General features: G+C 35.2%; 1 protein-coding gene across 1 annotated transcript in view; it reads left to right on the forward strand.

Annotated features, from left to right (window-relative positions):
* Positions 1–19,209, forward strand: part of ODAD2 (outer dynein arm docking complex subunit 2) — an 83,944-nt gene that overhangs the window by 40,646 nt on the left and 24,089 nt on the right. Inside the window, exons 16-18 of the mRNA XM_071734953.1 lie at positions 3,983–4,097; positions 17,639–17,827; positions 18,414–18,635. Of these exons, the coding sequence (XP_071591054.1) occupies positions 3,983–4,097; positions 17,639–17,827; positions 18,414–18,635 (526 nt within the window). The remainder of the gene's footprint in view (positions 1–3,982; positions 4,098–17,638; positions 17,828–18,413; positions 18,636–19,209) is intronic.

Genomic DNA, 19,209 nt, shown 5'->3' on the forward strand with positions numbered 1-19,209 from the left:
TTTCATGATATTATGTCATGATATTAAGATTCTTAAATGAAACAATGGGAGAACTCTTTGTTAACCAAATGTTAACTATAAACAGCAAACAATAGTAAATTAAAAAAACAATTGTCTTGTTAAATTATCTTCACTGGTCAAATAGCAAACACTAATTCACTGTAACCTGAGATTTCCCAGAGGCTTTCCTAGACACTCCAGTAATCTCTGAATGGGTTGAATTGCATTATATTTAGTATTTTAAATATTTAATATATAAAAACATTTTCCTGTAAGACATATTCTAGTTACACAATATGTCAGCTGTTCTGTGTGAAAACCAGGAGCATGCTTTGCTCATACACCTTGCAGCTGTCTTTTTGCAGGACTGATGTCAGCTACATACCCCTTCATCTCTGCTCATGTCTGGCCAGCACAGCACTGCATGTCAGGAATGCCTCTTCACTCTTACCTATTTCTCACTGCCAATACAACTACTTTTTTGTTATTTTGAGAAGCAGAGTTAATTTACACATTTTTCAAAATTGTCAGATCAGAGATCAAGTAATGACAAGGTACAGAGCTTTGGCTCAGAATCTTGGTTGAGGTCTATTGTGAGATGCCTCTGCTATGGTAAGATGCAGAGAAACAGTAGTTCAGAATATCAGAATATTCTTAACTCTCCATATTTATATATTGCTATGTACTTACAGTGGGGCACTAGGTGGCAATTACCTATAATGAAATTACATTTCTACTTTGGGTGACTTTCCTGCCTGTTAAGATTTTGACTATTAATAGTGTTCATTACATTAGACACACTGGATACATGTAGTTCAGCTACTCTATAAAGTAGTTAGATACTTGAACATTCAGATATTTGATAATAAGATTTTTATATCAACTATCATATTATTTCAGCTTTTATGAGATTGTTTTCAGCTTTGAAAGGAATTGTTCTGCATCTTTACTAAAAGAACTGTCCTTTAACAGTCCCAGGACTGGTTGTTTAATAAAGGTTTAACTGTAGTTTAATTTTATGATCATACTGCCAACAAATTATTATAGAATAAATCATTTAAGTGACTGCAACCACAGAGTGACTAATGTACTAGCTATGGATGAATACAGTATTGAATGCCAACCGAAGTAAATTTTAAGGTATGTTTGCTTGTATTTATTCTGGTAAGTAGCTTTATTACAGCATCCTGCTGATAATGATAGAATAAACTTTATGAAAAAAATTTAATACAAAAACTACATACAAAAGCAATACTATTTAGGGTAATGTCACCAGAGCTGAAATTTTCAATATTACAGGTTAATTTTCCCTTGTATTTCTTTGTTTATTTGTAAAGAAACCTAAATATTTGTTTCTGTTCACTTTAAAAAGGCATTTTCACAAAAAAGGAAAGTAATACCTAATCACTTTTATAGAGGAAACATTTTTCAGGGCCATTTATTTTAGCCTTCTTTTTGCTTTTACAGCAGATATGCTCATTTAACACCCACTTTCTTCATCTGCTACATTTCCCAGTTAAACCATAGAAAGATAAATCCTGGAAGTGAGAAAGGGTTACCCACTTGTTTAACAATGCTTTCTTTAATTAGCAAACACTGTGTTCTCCACAAGAGGAATATAAAAGGGTTTGTGCTTGTACGGTAATTACACAGTAAAAATTCTTACAGTATGAGAATTTAAGAGCATCACGCTTCTATGTAGAGTTATTTTCATTGGAATTAATATAGTGTAACTGAGAGAAAGCAATAATCAGTGATGAACAATGTACATTAGAGAGTTGTTTGTTTTGTCTGTACTGGTTATCTATTTTGATTTTTTTGCATGTTGAATGGATGGAGGACTATACTTTCAGATACTCTGAGCTGTTCTGTTGATTGTAAGACAATTGGTCTTTCCAGTGTTCTTGAAAAAGGTAAAACTCTTCTTCAGAAACCCTACCATGAAGTGAGGCTAGATTACACTGAAAAGCTCAAGAGAAGAAAACTGAGAAGAAAATTAAAGTAAACTCTAAATTGAAAAGGAAGATTTCAAAAAAATATATAGGAAAGATAAATCAGCCCAGAGGTTGTTTTTTCAAGTATGGTGGAAAAACCTGAGCTCAGTGTTTGGCATCTATCTCTTGACTTTTATATACTCATTGGAGCTGGGTCATTTATATTTAGTGCCTCCTGGGAGGAAGTACCTCATGTTGGTAAATGGTCAGTACTCTGCTTGACTAGAAGAAAGATTCATAGGTTCTTTTATAATTAATTTCAATGTAAGAAAAATTCTTTGTGCTTTATGAAATGACAGGAAAGTAATGTTAAAATTGCTTAAAAGTGTTGGGTGTTTGGAGGGATTTAAAAGTATGTTTTACTCAAGTCATCCTTGCTGTGTTGAACAGACATGGAAATTGAGTAATGTGTGATCTTGATGGTTTATTTTGATGTTTTAAGACTTCTGAATTTGTCCTTTGAATGAAGGTTTTCTTGCAATTGATCTGGAGCTGAGTATGTAAAATAGGCTGTATTTAAACTAGCAGATCTTAAATAATTTACAGCGTCTCAATGATAGCTTTGTGCAAAAAAGTATTATTTTGGAAAACAGTTGTTTCACCGGTTTGTATCAAAGTTATGAATTAAATCCTCGGTTACTTCATGTGGAGTTCATGTCCTTAGTTACTTTTTCTGCTTCAAATAGTAGTGTGATTACACATCAAGCTGATTTTATAATTAGTTTAAAAATTTCCTGTCAAACCTGTATATCCTTAACACAAATGAGATGCTTTATGTGGTGTTTTTAAGCACAGTGGGTATTTAAATTTCTTTTGTATTTACAATTGAATTTTGTATTAAATATTATACAATTGTATAACACAAAAATAAAAATAATTTTATAAAATTCAATTTTTACTTTTGAGATTAGAAAATGAAGGTATGAACTTTTCTTCAGCCCATCTGCTTTGGGTTTAACATACCTGTTTGAAAAAAAGGCACTTTTGTAAAGGCTATTAAGTTTTGTGTGACCTTCCTTTCTGTTTAAGGTATTCACTGGACCCTAATATGAAGTGATGATCCCGTGATCATGAGCCTGATTGATATGTAAACATAACACAGATGGCATAGATATGATCCTGATGATAACTCATTTTTCAGTTAGTCACGAAGATGCTTTGATTACAGTTTGTTTAAGTGATTATAACATAGTGTTCAGTGTTAGTCTTGTTGGTAAGAAACACAGGAGAAACAAGTTACACATTATTCATGCCCAACAAGGGCACACTGTGGTGTGACCATTTTAATTTCTAATGCTAGATTAGAAACATGGTACTTTAAAATATGTCATAGAGTAAGGTAAATACATTAAGCGCAGACTGAATAAAAAGTTAAGTACATAGTTTGGGGCATAAATATTTGTTTTGGAAAGTATTTGTTGCTATATGAAAGAAGCCAGTATGCCTGAGTTCAGATTTCACTTTGCATGCAGATCATTAAAAAGTCACATGCTTGTTTTCACATTTATATGAGTTCTGTTGTTTATAACAGAGTTTACTTCATCTTCTATAGGCACTTTGAATGACAGTCCTGATAAAAAGTTAACAACATAACACTTGAGATCCTGACTATGTAAAGAATGGGCATTCCTCCAAAGTGCTAGGTATCTTCAGCATAATTTGCAGGCAATGTTTTCTGTTTGAAACTGAGCACTGCTATTAATTTATACAGCATTAATGAGATTTATTTAGAAAACGTATTCTGTCTTTACATCGTTTTTTCACACCCATCTGCTCTTTAGACTATGATGATGGTGATTAGCTGACAGTAGAACACAAGCATAAAACAAACATATAGCAAAACAGTACAATAAAGACAAAACAGAACATTAAAGACAATCATACCAATATTTATTAAAGCGGTGTTCCAAACAAACAGATATATTTTTTAATTTTTCATTGTCTACTCCATAATTAATTATCTCTTTTTTGCTGTGTTTCTGTAATAGAATAATTGACCGACTGGATGGAGTTCGCTTGTTATGGTCATTGCTGAAAAATCCTAATCCAGATGTTCAAGCAAGTGCAGCTTGGGCTATTTGTCCATGCATTGAAAATGCTAAGGTAAGAAAGCACAATAGTTTTGTTTTATATATGCACTCATATATAAATTTTATATTTGGATTATTTCCAGCAATAATTTCCTTTTGCTACTAACACTCTCTTTATTTCATTCTGTTAACTTTTTAAAAAAATCTATACATTAATTTTAAAAATGTGAATAATCTTCCATCTACCATTCATTATAGTATTTTATTTTGCCTTTAGAGTGCTTACTGTATTTGGAAAATACATTTCAATAACTTATAAGAACCTAAACTTACTGTACCCAAATAAAACATGATTAAAATCTGACAATGCTTTTGTCAGAACAGAGAGCTTATACTCACAGGCTATTAATAGCACAGGTAGTTGTTGCTGTTCACTATAAGGTACTTCAGCTCTCAGGAGACCATAATTTGGTTTCAGAATATATTTCAGACTCGGTGCCAGTGTAATCCTTAGAATTTCTGCTCAGACTGCCAACAAAAAGTGCCAGTGAATAGTGGCTGTTGTGCAGGTCAGTTGTACACAGAAGCCTGAGCTATTTATTTATTTCATGCCTTTTTCCAGATAGAGATAAAATGGTGAGTGTAAGTTATATATGAGTCATCTTCAGTGAATTCTTGCTACTGACCTGTGGTAAAATAAAAGGGGTTTTGTTTCACATTAGAAGTTTCCTGGAATACTAAGTGGACTTTTATGCTTAATCCTTATACAGTACTATCTTCCAGTTTTAATTTACCTCCATATTTATTGTAGCTTTTATATCTTCTCTACTGGACCACAAATATGTATCCTTTACATCACACTTGAGATCCTGACTATGTAAAGAATGGGAATTCCTTCAAAGTGCTCAGTATCTTCAGCATCATTTGCAGGCACTGTTTTCTGTTTGAAACTGAGCACTGCTATCAATGGGTGGATGTAGATGCAAGTATATGGATGAAAATATTATTAGAACATTTGGTCTTGATTTTTATAACTTAAGCATTTTCTATTTCTTCACAATGATTTCTGTAATAGCAGCTTGCTTGTCATTTTTCAAGCACGTTGGTTATTCTGAATTATCTTTCCATCTTTTTAAAAAACATACACATTCTAGTTTTTCTTTACCTCAGGATGGGGTGTACACATCTCATCTGTCAAGGTATGACTACGCCATCCTTTCTCTTGAACAGTATTGCTTTAACTGATTTTTAAAAACATTACTTTATCTCAGAACTGAAGGAATACTTATTATGTGTAAGACTGCAACCTGTAGTGACAGAGTAGAACTCCACATTGCTAGAGCTTCCACTAAAAACAATTTTTCAGGAACGAAGAAGACAAAGGACAGCTACTGAAATTATAGACTACATGAGTGTTTTTCTTAGTTTTTCCCCACTTGGTATTTGAAGTGTAAAGCTATGTACATCCTTAGTGTAGCCATCCTCCTTTCATCTCTCTTGGCTGCCTGCCCAAATGCAAATCTGTGACCCCACAAAGAGTTCTTTGTGTGAGGCTGAGGCAGAGTGGCACACAGAAACAAACCAACCAATAATGCCCTTTCCTCTGACACTGAATGAAAAGTAGTGTGTATAAAGCAGCAATTACAGCCACACTGTTGAAGTCCAGTAACTTTTTCTATTAAAATGTAGTTCTTAATTTTTTATTCAAGGTTAGTAATATTCAACAATCTATACAAACTTTCAAGAAGTGCAGTTTGGTTTGTGCAGTGCTTGATTCAAAAGCAATAATAAGTTTATGACTGTGAAAGGATTATGTGCATTCTGGCTTTTCCAAGCCTGTGCTTGGGATTGCAAATCATGTTTCAAATAGCAGAGAGTTTAGAATCTGGATTTGGTTTCTTTTTGTATTCTTTTTTGGAAGCTTTAGTGGTTCTATTCTGCAGTGTAGAGACTCATAGATGAAATAGAACTTGTTAATAGTATGAAAGAAATTTTTATAACAATGTAGTGCAGCATCCACTTTTCTGCACAGACACTTTAAGTAAATATAACTTAAAGGTTATTTTATAAGATATTTATAAAACCCTAAAAACTCATCTGTCATGCTGACAGAGCTGTTATTGTCATAGTGTGCGACTACGGGATTATCTCCCATGCTCTTACTGTCATCATAATCAGTTTAAGATTGGAAAGTCTACCATTTCTGTTTTACTATTAAGGGGATAAGAGTCACAAAATGCCAAGTCCTGAATTCTCAAGATGTTTAGGTGGTAGCCAGTTTTGAGCCTTTGGTTCTAACTGCTGTGCCTGCTGTTAGACAGGAAGTTTTTGGAAAGGGAGCAGAATCAAAGTTCCTGCCCCCCTAGATTATGTATGTCAACAGTTACAGTATCATAGCTGTTTCAGAGTACCTTATATAGTATAAAGTTTATCATTATGATATAGCTAAGTGATATTATTTGTTAAAGTAATATGATACAGATCATTGATACTTGGTCCCTGACAGATATAAGAGTTTTTACATACTACATATAGTTTTTTATATGCTGTAGTATGTAAACTGTAAACAGATCAGACAGCTACAATACTCATTTGGTATCAGTCTTCACTTGTGTATGCCAGCATTTGTTCTAAATATTTTTTGCCTTATGAATTTCTTGTAAAATTAAGATTTTACAGGTAGGCTGACAGTGATATAATTTTGGTGGTAGAACTCTGAGAAACTTTGCACAGCATCTGTGAGTTCTAACTGTGAATATTGGACCTTTCTTTAAAATATAAGCCTTAAAGATACAAGAATGTAATGTATTCAAATGATTTATCTTAAAAGAAGCAGATTCTTATTAATTATTTCCTTGCTTCCAAAAGGAAAAGTTACTACTGCAGGCACATTGGTAATGACAAAGTGTACGTGCACGGTCCAAGAAACACAAATTACTATGAAAAATGACTAAGAAAAGTCTGCTCAACTCTGTTGATGTTGGAACAGTGATATTTGGTTATGATGCTTCTTTGAAAAACAGTATAGTGTTCTCCCAATGTACAAGAGCCTAAACAGAAAAATGTAGAGAAACACTAGAAAGATGTTATTTGGGCTTTTGTAAAATTCATCCAAAGGCATTTTGCCAGTAAGGGGAACACTTCCAGCTTACTTTGTATGAAAATACATATTTCCTCACAGGGTAACCTTTAAATAATATGTCTCAAAATAAAAAAAAGAAAAAAAAAATTTAAAAAGTCTATCCTCTTATTTAGTAGAGTTTCAAGTGCAAATATTAGAAAAGGAAAGGTAATGTCAGACGTATCAGCTTTCAACTTTCAAGGTTTCATTTTTAGCCTTTGTAGCTACAACTGTGAAGACCTTATTAAAGAACTTAAGGAACCCTCTATTTACAGACTCTGTCAAAATTATTTAACTAAGCCATTTGAGATGGGGGATCTGAGGGAAGAGAGAGGGAAAGTTATCCTATTGTCTTAAAATGTACTTGCAAAATGACATCTCACACACCCCCAAGGTATAGAATCATAGAATCATAGCATGGCTGAGGTTGGAAGGGACCTTAAGGATCATCTAGTTCCATCCCCTCTGCATGGGCAGGGACACCTTCCATTGGACCAGGTTGCTCAAGGCCCCATCCAACCTGGCCTTGAACACTTTCAGGGAGGGGGCAGCCACAACTTCCTTGGGCAACCTTTGCCCCTGTCTCACCACCCTCAAATTAAAGAATTTCTTCCCAATGTCTAATCTGAATCGTCCCTCCTCAAGTTTTAAACTATTTCCCCTTGTCTTCTCACCCACCCCAGCTTTCTTGTAGGCCCCCTTCAGATACTGAAAGGTTTCTATAAGGTCACCTCAGAGCCTCCTTTTCTACAGGCTCAACAACCCCAGCATCTTCACAGGAGAGGTGTTCCAGCCTTCTGATAATTTCATTTGCTCTCTTCTGGTAAACACTTTCTCCTCTGAAAGCATTGAATTGCTTTCACTCTGTAGTGGAGTTTCATGGGTGTGGTGAAGGATGATCAGCCATCTAAAGCTGTCTGTGTATTTTTTAGATATGGAGAAAGAGCTTGTCCGTGCTGACACAAAAACTCCCCAAATCAAAACTAAATGAGGTTTAAGAAGGAAGGGTCATAAAATGGGTATGTGTGAAAGTCAAGTAGTCTTCACTCTTCCAAAGTATCATATAATGAGGGAGTGGATTCTATTGGAGCCATCAGTCTGGAGTTAACCTATGGATGGAATATATGCTGCTGATGACCTGTGCTATTTGGGATTCTTACACAGATTTTGCTTGTCATGGAAATTTTAATGTAACCATATGTATAAAACCACAGAGAACATTTCTTTACTAAAAGTAACAAAGAAAGGTAGTTGAACTCGGAAATTCATGTCATGTACCTAGTGCACAATGTTGTTAATTTGTTTTATACTTTAAAAAATGTACTTAAGTAGTACCAATATATTTTTTTTACTTGCCATTTTTTCATTAGGCCTATAATGTCAAAGTTCCCTGCTTGAGTATGAACATTTTCCAGTTTCTTTGTTTTCCTTGCTATGCTTCTTGCAGTTCTAAACAGAAACCTCAGCAGTTCAAACTTAGTGGTGTTACTTTCCATTTTCCTATTAGTTTTTTCTAGATATTATACTTTTTAACATAAATCACAGCTACTTCTCTCTACAGTAGTTGATCTAATTTTTACGCAGCTTTTAATCCCCAATATATGGATGTAGACTTTCTGACTTCTAAGCTTTTGTTATGAAGTAAACTTCAAAAGTGTACTGTAAGAGAGACACAACAGGAAAGGCCTCCCAGAGCACTAGGCTCCCTGGAGATTTAGGAGGCCAAGCAAATTAGACCTGACTTGAATCCATAGCTGGCTTCATGTTTGCCAGGGTAGCTACAGAACCAGCCTGTCCAATTGTCACAGTTTAACACTGACCCGGCAATTAAACCGAGTACCAGATGCTCTCTATTAATATCTCTCTCCTCCCTGATAAAGAAAGGAGAGAGAATAAGGGAGAGAGACTTATGGGTTGGAAACTAAACTACACAAATTTAATGAAACAGTAATGATAAATAGGAAAAATTACTAAATATATACAAATATACAAATATACAGGAAAATGGATACCACATTCCTCTCCTGTTTTCCCCCAATAACTCTCATGTCACCACTGAGGCTGCAGGGCTGCCCTGGGAAAGTCCAGGCTGGACTCCTGGAGTCAGCAGCAGTTGGGAGCTGGAGGCAGGAACACACAGATATGGGCTGGCACGGATCAGGAGCACAGGCAGACGAACAGATGGGATCCTTCCAGGATGCCGGGTGAAGGGAGGGAAGCAGGAAAGGCAGGAAGGGCAGGCAGCCGGAAGCTGGAAGCAGGAAATCATGGCTTGGCCCTCATGATCCCTCAAATTTATACTGAGGATGACGTATATGGGATGGAATACTCTGTTTAGTCAATTCTGGCATCTATCTTGTCTGTTCCTCCCCAAAGGAGGGCTGCAGGTGGGACCTCTTTATCCCTTCTGGGAGGTAAAAGTTTTCCTCAGAGCTGAGCAGTGTCCTTGGCTCTGCATACCAGTCTCTAGCAGTAACTATAAACATCAAGTGTTATCAGTCCTAGAAGCACACACTGTCTGAGAAACTTGCTGTTAATTTCAGCAAGTGCAACTACTTACAAGAGACTTAGCTAAAGCCAAAAGTACAAGACAGAAAATCACCTTTTTCCTGGCCCAAACCAGGACACCAATGAATCTTGACACATACTGCAGAGAAGGTTTAGTGAATCAAGTGTCATGAGGAGTTTGGGTCTCCTATAGATACATTATCCTCAAGATCCTGAATGGGTTGCCATAAATTTCCCTGGGCTTCTTAATGTCTACAAATATAGGAGTCCAGTTTCTGTAAAACACATAACCTGAAAGCTGGGGAGCAAAAGGAAATTAAGAGCATAGCCTTATCTCCCTAATTGGGGAGCCTCAGGTCCTGAGTTCCACACAAAACTTCTTCCTGGGAGCTTGGAGACCATAAGAAGCCAAGTAGCTTAGGAGCTCCTGGAGACCTGGCTTTCCAGCTGTTTGTCAGCCCATCAGGCAAGAAGTCAGGGATTCTTGAAAACCAGGAGCCAAGCAGCCTGGCAGGCTACTCACCAGCCGTCTGTCTGACAGGAGAAAGATGAAGAGGCACGTTGGTAATTCAGCCTTCCTTGCTGCCTGGTTTCTGTCAAAACTTTTCAAGAAGCTGTGTTCTTATGGAAGGTTTTGGTTCCATTCCACTAGAGTTTCTGATGGAATACTGTTCCTCTGGAAAATATTTGACTAGCTTTCCTTGTAACTTAGTTTATAAAATCTTCACATCCTAGTCAAGCGCTTCTCATGTAGCTTCTGTACTTTTAAACAAGACTTCCTAACTGGATGCTAAAAATCTGTAAAAAGTTTAAACCCCATCCTTCTCACATTTTTTCTTTTTCATCTCTTCTTTGCTTTTGCTTCTTGTCCATCTCACTTTTTTCCTATTTTTACCCTCTCACTTGCCACATAGGTCTTCTGTAGATTTTAAGGCAAGAAAAGACCATGGAGGTCACTGTGTTTGATTTCCTGCATAATATAAACCAGAAATTTTCAAGCAATTATCTTACCTAGCACAGAAGCTTTTCATTGAACTGTAGCATGTTTTATACTTCATTCTTGTTGCTCAGATCTCAGTGGTCTGTAATGGTACAGTGGTAAAATATTATATGATTGACTTCTTATATAGCGCTCTTGTTCATTGCAGGGTTGCAAAGACAGAAACAATAATTGTTATAACAATTTATTAGTTATTTATTAGTGTTGTCACTGCATTGATTGTTTACCTCAACTGTCCTCAGAACATTCCAGTATTGCTGTTTTGCACCTCTACAATATGAAACTATACATTAGTGATGACTATCTTATAAACATATTCATAATTATAAGACATTTATTCAGACTCTTATTTGGATTTAATTCAATTAAAAATTGATGGAAACTATGTTTAGTTTTTTCAATTATTCAATGTTAATCTGCTTCTCACTCTTCTATTGTTAAATGCTTTTCAGAATAACCCAAACCAAATAATGACTTTTTCTCTGCTGTGGCCTCAAATGACTTTGATAGTAGTAATTCCACTACTTTTGCAGGGAGAAAAAAAAAAAAAAAAAAAGAAGTAGAACTTAGGCATTTACCCAGGACTGAATTTCAGTGAGATTCATGAGGAGGAGTAAGAGTAGGTGTAGTTTGCCAGTCTGAAAAGTAAGGAAAACAATGGACAAAAGGACTACTAGAAATTTCATGAGTGACTATGTAGAGTGTCAAACCCCCCATCTGTTAGAGAACATGATTTGCATGCTTTCTTGGCTAATGGACTTTGCTTTTGTTTCTTGAAACTATCAATAGCAATATATTTGACAAGTGTTTAACTGTGTGATGATCATGAACGTGAAGAGCCAAGAGTAAGGAATTCTGCAATTCCAAGCTACAGAGTAGCATTGGAGCCATGTTAAAGCCACCCTGCTTTGCTGCTCTGGCTTTAGCTGCTTCAGTGAGGTAAAGAGGACAGGAAAATCCATGTTGAGTGTCTGCTGTAGTTTTTCCAACACGTTGCGTTTTTGCGACACAGAAGACTTGTGAGGTACAGTGAAGAAGTTTCATTTTGCAAAGTTTTTTCATCAGTTTTGCTACAGTGGAAGCCTCCACAGCTATATAGGCAGGAATAAAACTAATATTTAAATATGAAATAATCATACCATATCATTGAATTGTTTACCAAGAAAATTAATAGAAACCTCATTATATAAGTTGTGCATCTGCCTTTTTTGCTGAGCAGTTATAATATAAAAATTTATCTGTAGTGTTTATTTTTAATTTTAAATTGGGATTTGCTTCAGGACGATAAGTTATTCAGTTGGAAATAGAGATGGAAATGGACAGCTTCCTTCATTAAGGAAAAGGTAGCTTAAAGATGGCTCTTGATAATTAAAGTTTATTTGCCCAGCCATACCATCACTTTCTCAGGCAACAGCAATTCAATTTGACAAATTAGCTGTGACACCTTAAGCTTTTTAAGATGTTCCTGAAGAGATATACTACTTGTTTCTAAACTTTTATCTTTCAAGTGGAGTAGTTTTAAAAATAAACAAAATGTGGTTTTGTAATATGTTGTTTATCTTTAAAACTTTCAAATAAAGAAACCAGTATTCACTCTGGAAGAAATAAGAAAGGAATTAAGTTACAAAAGAATTCAGTAGTTCTTTTACAAGAACTGTATGGCTCAACTAAAGGCTGATGATCTTTATTTACTTAATGAAAATAACTACCAAAAACCATATAAGATCATGACAAGAGAACTCAAAACCCCCAAATGTTCTCTTAGTATAAATACTGCAAAGATCAAGTGATTTTTCCAAATTTGTTGTTTGGCAAATATCGTAATTTTTTTCTGCTCATAATTAAAAAAAATACCCACATGTGTAAAGCTGGTCTATCTCACAGTATTTCTGCAGAAACCAATGTAGAAATAAATAAAAAGGGAAACAGCTTAATTTTGTTAATGGCAGCAGTTCAGCAAGAGGAAAATATGTGATTAAAGACTAGGAGGATGAGGCTTTTGTTGGCTCAGCAGGTAACTGTGCTGGCTTCAGCATCTGTGCCAGATAGGTGGGGATTTTTACTGATTGAGTTGGAAAACTCCTTTTTAATCCAGTTTTGAAATAATATCTATAATACGTTCTGAGGATCACAACTTCTAATTGGCTGCCTGCTAGTGAGAAGATGTGGTTATGTGACATCATAAAAAATCCTGTAATCTCTTCCCATCTTTTTTAACTGCTTAAAATGTCTTTATATCTGTCACCTCAGGTGAAATATTACATTAAAAGTTATAATAATGATTAAGATATAAAATTAAGATATTTTCTATTAATACAGTAAAATATTTTTATTTCCCTCTCCCAAATTTTTTTAATATTTTTATTGCTTGTTTAAATGTCTATGTGTTTGGCCTCTTATAGTTCAGCTCCAGAAATGTTATAGCTAAAACAGAGGCATTCAACCTATCGTTAACACATACACTCAGATACATACAATAAAATTATCAGTGGGACTGATTTTATCAGTATTTTTATCTATAAAGGCTGTTTCCTAGGCTTTATTTTTACCATACCATATTTTTTTTCTTGCCTAACTGAAACTGAGTAGCCCTGTTAGGACAATAACATTTTAACAATAGGTAATGGGGGGAGTAAATTATCTAAATTCACTTTGCATTCACTATGCATTCTTTTCTTTCAAGTTGTTCTTTGCATAGCTGTCTCCTATGATAACAATCATATTTAAGCTCTCCAGAATACTTGGCTTTTTTAATAACTTTTTAAAATAACTTCTTAACATTAAGGAAAGTAAATGCAGTTTAATGGCTGTATTAATCCATTAAAGTTTGCAATATGTAAATATTGAAGTGTAAATGTAATCTTGGACTCAAAACTTTCACTTCAATTTCAGTATCAAAATTGTGTTATAACCCAATAGTAAACTACTCAGACTTTGAAAAAATGACATTTCTACAGCAGAGTTCAAAGACTACAGGTAAATATGAAAGCTTATAACATGCTAATAGCTGGAAATGACAAAGCCTTTGGATCAAGTCTCACAAAAAAAAAATTGTGTGTTCATTGATTTACGAGGGGGAATTTAAAAGTTCCATTTTTTTTCTATGTGAAGAAAATAGTGCAAAAAACATTTCCAAAGACATTTTATAAATTATTTTTCTTCTTTTCTGTTACAAAAACAAGTATTGATAAAAATGCCTGAGAGTATTTGGAACTAAAATCACAGAAATTGCTTTATAGTATGAACAGTGATCTGATCATTTATACAAGCTTACTTGAAGAACATGGATTCAAAATAATTAAACCCAGACCTCTGCAGTCACAGACACTTCTTGTAATTTCTCCTTCAAATATCTTTAAATTATGGCAATTGTGTATAATAAATATATAACTTTAAGTTAAAAAGTGTAAGTAGAAATTTGTTGTAAAAAGCAAGCATGAGGTTTCACAAAATGATATGGAAAAAAATATTGTTTAAATTTCTTTGAAAAAAAAAAACAAACCTTGCAAGTAGCATAACAGATTTTAAAGCTCTAATTTCCATCCTTCTTTCTGCTCATTGTCCTCCAAATTTCTTACTTCTTTACTTTTTCTCTTTGTCTTGCACAGACCACCAGACTACACCCACAATCACATTTGGGAAACTTTCCTGACATGTGGTTTCTGCAGTTTCCCTCTGCTTTTCATCACTAGTAGAAGGTTTTGCCTTTGTGTTTAGCTGGTTTCACAGATGATTATTGAAACTTTTCTTTTTCTTACTGCTGGATTGCTTATGTATTATTTCATCAGTTTAATTGGGCCATACTCCACTACAAAATGTAGAAAATACAAACTTGACAGAAGAGAAATTTAACAAGTAGGCTTGTAATTACCTGAAAATAAAACATATTTTTCAGGAAGGAAAATATAAAGTGTACATATTAATTCATTAAGATGGGATACAGACTATCTTGTCTCTTAATGAAACATCTTTCAAAAGCATATAATGATACACTTCTGAACTACTGGAGTACGATTGTGAACTATGCAAAACAGCATAATAATTTTAATGTATAACAGGGTCTCTTTCCCATCTTAGACACTTTACTGTAGAGTTTTACCTACTGAGCAGAAGCTTTTCTCATTTGTTGAGCCAATATTTAGATACCAGGTAACGTACAGTTCTATAGTAAGATTTGAGGAGATCAAGTAAATGTAAAATATCTTTCTTTCTTTCCTTCCCTGGTGCTGTCTCATTTAACTGTCTAACTCTCATACAGGGAAGTAAGAAATTTCTTTGTAGAAATCTTTCTCTGTAACCCATTATCCATCGCCTTTGGTCAAATTTGAAAATTTCAAGACAGACATAAAAAACTGATAAAAAGAAATATATTTTTTTTTCTCAGGTGATTGTAGATACATTTACATTGTGGTATGCATACAATAGCAATGATGATAGAGAAACTTCTATGTTAGTGTATCCATGGGAAACACTGTAACTCACCTCTCTTTACACACAGCTCACATGATAATAGAAACAGCAGAGCACTGCTCTTCTCTGTTTCTCTCAGCAGCTTTTCTGAATCACAAGCCTTTATTTTCCATCTTCTGCATAAAAATTTAGATTCTTTTAATCTCCATAAGGATCTCTGATGTTTGCTTATTCTGGGTTTTTTCAGGACTTCAACACAAAGTTTGTTCTTAGATGCTGCTCTTTTGCCACATGCTGAGGCTTCTGGTTCTGACCCTGATACTATATGACTTTAACCTCTCCCTTCCAGTCTCAGGAACAAAATATTTCATTCCTGATGGCCCTACCCACTGCTTTTGCCTTGTGTCAGGAAGAAACTTCACAGCTAAGAGTTCTGTTTGGCATTTTGACTCAGAATTTAAAAAGATGAACTGCAGCATCTTCTGGAATTTTTATTTACCGAGTCCATGAACAATTTGATGCATTTGCTCAGCAAAACTAACACAATACAATTGGCCTCTACTCTGTTCATAAATCAGCCCCCAAAAAGAAATACATGTAATCAAAACCATTCTTGGTGTCAGGGTCACGCCCTAGCCCTAGGAAAGCTCATACTATCCATGTTTGCACTTTCATAAAGTCCTAAGACCTGTAAGTCCAAAAGAGTTTCAGGAGAGTGTCTGGTAGTTTTTACTCCAAATTGTCCTATTGCCCTGTTGAAGGAAGCAAACAAAAGGAATTCTACTTGCAGGCCTTACATTCCATCTCTGCGTTTACCATTACTGAGGGGCATAATTTCTTCTACAAAATTTCTTCTAAAATTACTTATACTGCTGATCATTTGACCAGTCACTTTTACTCTCCTTGCAGTGTAGTAACAGTTTGGCACCAGGCCATCCACTGCCTCCTGCAGATGTGCCATCACAATGTCACCAGGAATCTTCTCAACTGTTTTCAGTTCCTATTTTCAGTATCCTCTGTGAGGGGTATGATTTGGGCACTAGTGACATACTTTTAGTAAATAGTTTCATGGACTGCAATGAATCTTGGTGTACAAATTGGTCAGTGACTGTGCAGCTTAATCAGCCAAGATTTGTGTTTAGACAAAACTTGGGTTTATACTCTGTGAGCTTTTAAGGGTACATGACATACTGTATGCTGCATGTCACTTTATCAAATTCTGCCAGTTCCTCTTTGCCAGAGGCAACCAAATGAACTCCATACCCAGGTTGAGTCTCACTGTGCCAAAACTGCTGTTTTTTTCTGTTTTACACATTGATGTGTAAACGTGTGCTTGACAGTTTGACAGGAATGTGAGAACAGCCAAAATGCTGTGTCAGACCAAAGGTTCACTCACATAGTACTCTGTTTCACATACTAGCCCGTGAAGGATGTCTAATGAAAGGTAGAACAGGGCAAACTGTAGCTGTGGTTCCCCTCCTCAGGATGCTCTTCCACCTTCAAGGAACTTTCTAAATCAGCAGGAATATTTTGATACTGAATAACCTTTAATGGACTTTGTTTTCTGTGAATTTGTCTAGTTAATTTCTAATGCATAAACTTCCAACAGCCACTACAATCCTGCTTCAAAGGAAGCCAACATCTTAACTATGCTTTGTTTGAAAATAACTTTTTTTTTATTCTAAACAAGCTACTTGCTAATTTACTCTGAATGCTCCCAGGTCTTCTCCTAGAGGAGAGATCCCTGTGTGCCTTTTCCATCCTACTAAAGATCCGATATGCTTCCATCATACTGCTTGTCCTTTGTCTCTTTTATAGCCCTGAGTGTCATAGTTGGTTACTGATTCCTCTGCAGAGCAGCTCCCTATTTTTGATGATTTTTGTCATCTTTCACTAAACACTTTCTATTTTTACTACAACTTTTTTGCAATGGAAAGGATGGACCACATCTGGGTACTGTATTGAAGATTAAGGCACTCTGGTTTGTTAAGTCATGTTTGAGTCCATTAGTCACATTTTGCATTGATTGTTCATAGTCTGACACAGTTCTCCCACAGTCACTGCCATGACTTGTGCAACATTTAAGTGTTCCTAAATACTCATTTGCTTTGATACAAGAAAATAATATTATTGCTCCTTTGTTTTAGATGTTAGGCTTAATGTAGGAAATAAAACATGATGAGAGCCTAAACAGGGATGTCTGTTGCTGTTTTATCTGCCTGAGGTATGTGAGGCACCCACCAGGCAAATATGATAGAGCAGATAAGGGAGACTTGCACCCTTCTGGAGTGACAGCTTGAGGCTGTAAAGCATACTCTGCGTTATCTAAAATTACATTAGGTACCTTTATTTAGGCATTGAATTTCTGCCTAGATGGTGATACGTCAAGCAGTCTTAACTTTCATCTGTCAATCAAGAGAGCCCTGAGTACCAAATTAGCCATAATGGTGGTGAAGGCAACACAGCAATAGCTACAGTTTTGAATAATTATGTCATGCCAATCTCTTTTTTTAACAATTGCATATGAATACAGATTTAATATGTTAAAATAATATTTCTTTCAATTCTCGTTTAGGATTCTGGGGAAATGGTTCGATCCTTTGTTGGTGGCTTGGAACTGATAGTCAATTTGCTAAAATCGAAGAATAAGGAAGTTTTAACAAGTGTATGTGCAGCCATTACAAATATAGCTAAAGATGAAGAAAATTTAGCTGTTATAACAGATCATGGAGTTGTCTCTCTGTTGTCCAAGCTAGCAAATACAGTAAGTAACTTCTAACATTCTATACTGAGTTTCTTATGTGTGCTGCATTGTAACCAATTAACAGGTTATGACAAGAGTAGCAGATTTTGCAGGATCTACAAGGAAGAGCTGTAGAATCCTTCCTTTATGAGATTTATATTGGATATGAAATCTCTCTGTGGCTGCTACTAAAATTGCTTTGGAAGATGAGCTTCATTTTAATAGTCACTGTTTCTGGATATGGCTCTTTGAGAGATGCAGCTGCCATATGAAAGAAAACACAAAAAGCATAAAGGGTCAGGGGAGCAATATATCTGAACCATGCAGAGAATCTTAATGGTGAGACTATATGTTACATTTTCATGCTAATATTCTTATAATTTCCAGTCAATCTAAAAGCACTTTTGAAATAATATAAAAAATCACAGCACTTCTTACAAAGAGAATAAGGGACTACTAATTCCATGCCTTACAGCTCTCCAGTTTTCAGTTGTACTGCAATTAAGCTGGTATGCTGTAAGAACGTTTGAGAATACAGTTCTGGTTTTCTGTGACATTTTTATTGTATCAAGTTGTCTTTAATTTATTATGTTTTTATCTTCTTCAGAAAAATGACAAATTAAGGCGTCACTTGGCAGAGGCCATTTCCCACTGCTGCAAGTGGGGGAGCAACAGACTCACCTTTGGAGAGAACAAGGCTGTAGCTCCTTTGGTACGTTACCTGAAGTCAAGTGATCCATCAGTTCACAGAGCTACAGCTCAGGCTTTGTATCAGCTTTCAGAAGATCCCAACAACTGTATCACCATGCATGAAAGCGGAGTGGTGAAGGTAAGGTGGAAGGTATTTCTTATTTGGAATTCAAATTATTGAAGAGGTTCATCATGGTTAAAAGATCTTTCATTTGAATGAGCTGCTGTGTACCTCACATTTATTTTAACTTTATCCTAAAAATATTTGGTTAAGTAGTAAGTTAGGGACAATATTTCAGTGCTAAAGATACTAAAGTTAGGTGGCTACTAGGAATGGAAATTCGACGTGGACATTAGAGAACTTAACTTGACTCTGATTTAGGCTGGTAGTGATATCACACCAGCATTTTGTTATTATCAGGTGACTTTTGCAAAAGAAGTTGGGTTACCTTAGTGAATAGTTGCCTAGTGTGGAAGAAAGTCACCTAGGAACTGAATGGAACTGTATTTGGGAACAAATTAAAATAAAATAATACAAAGGCTTAGTTTATCTGGAGCTGTTTCAGTGAATTCTGCATTTACTTATAAAAATTCTTATGTTAGGATTTAAGTATGCACACATTCTGCAAAGACCTTACTCTACAAAGACTTTTTCTCTCAAAAATATTTTTCTAGCAAATTTTAATCTTACTAGTTGAATCCAGTGGAGTTAC

Source organism: Heliangelus exortis, chromosome 2 (assembly GCF_036169615.1).
Source record: "Heliangelus exortis chromosome 2, bHelExo1.hap1, whole genome shotgun sequence".
Classification (NCBI taxonomy): domain Eukaryota; kingdom Metazoa; phylum Chordata; class Aves; order Apodiformes; family Trochilidae; genus Heliangelus; species Heliangelus exortis.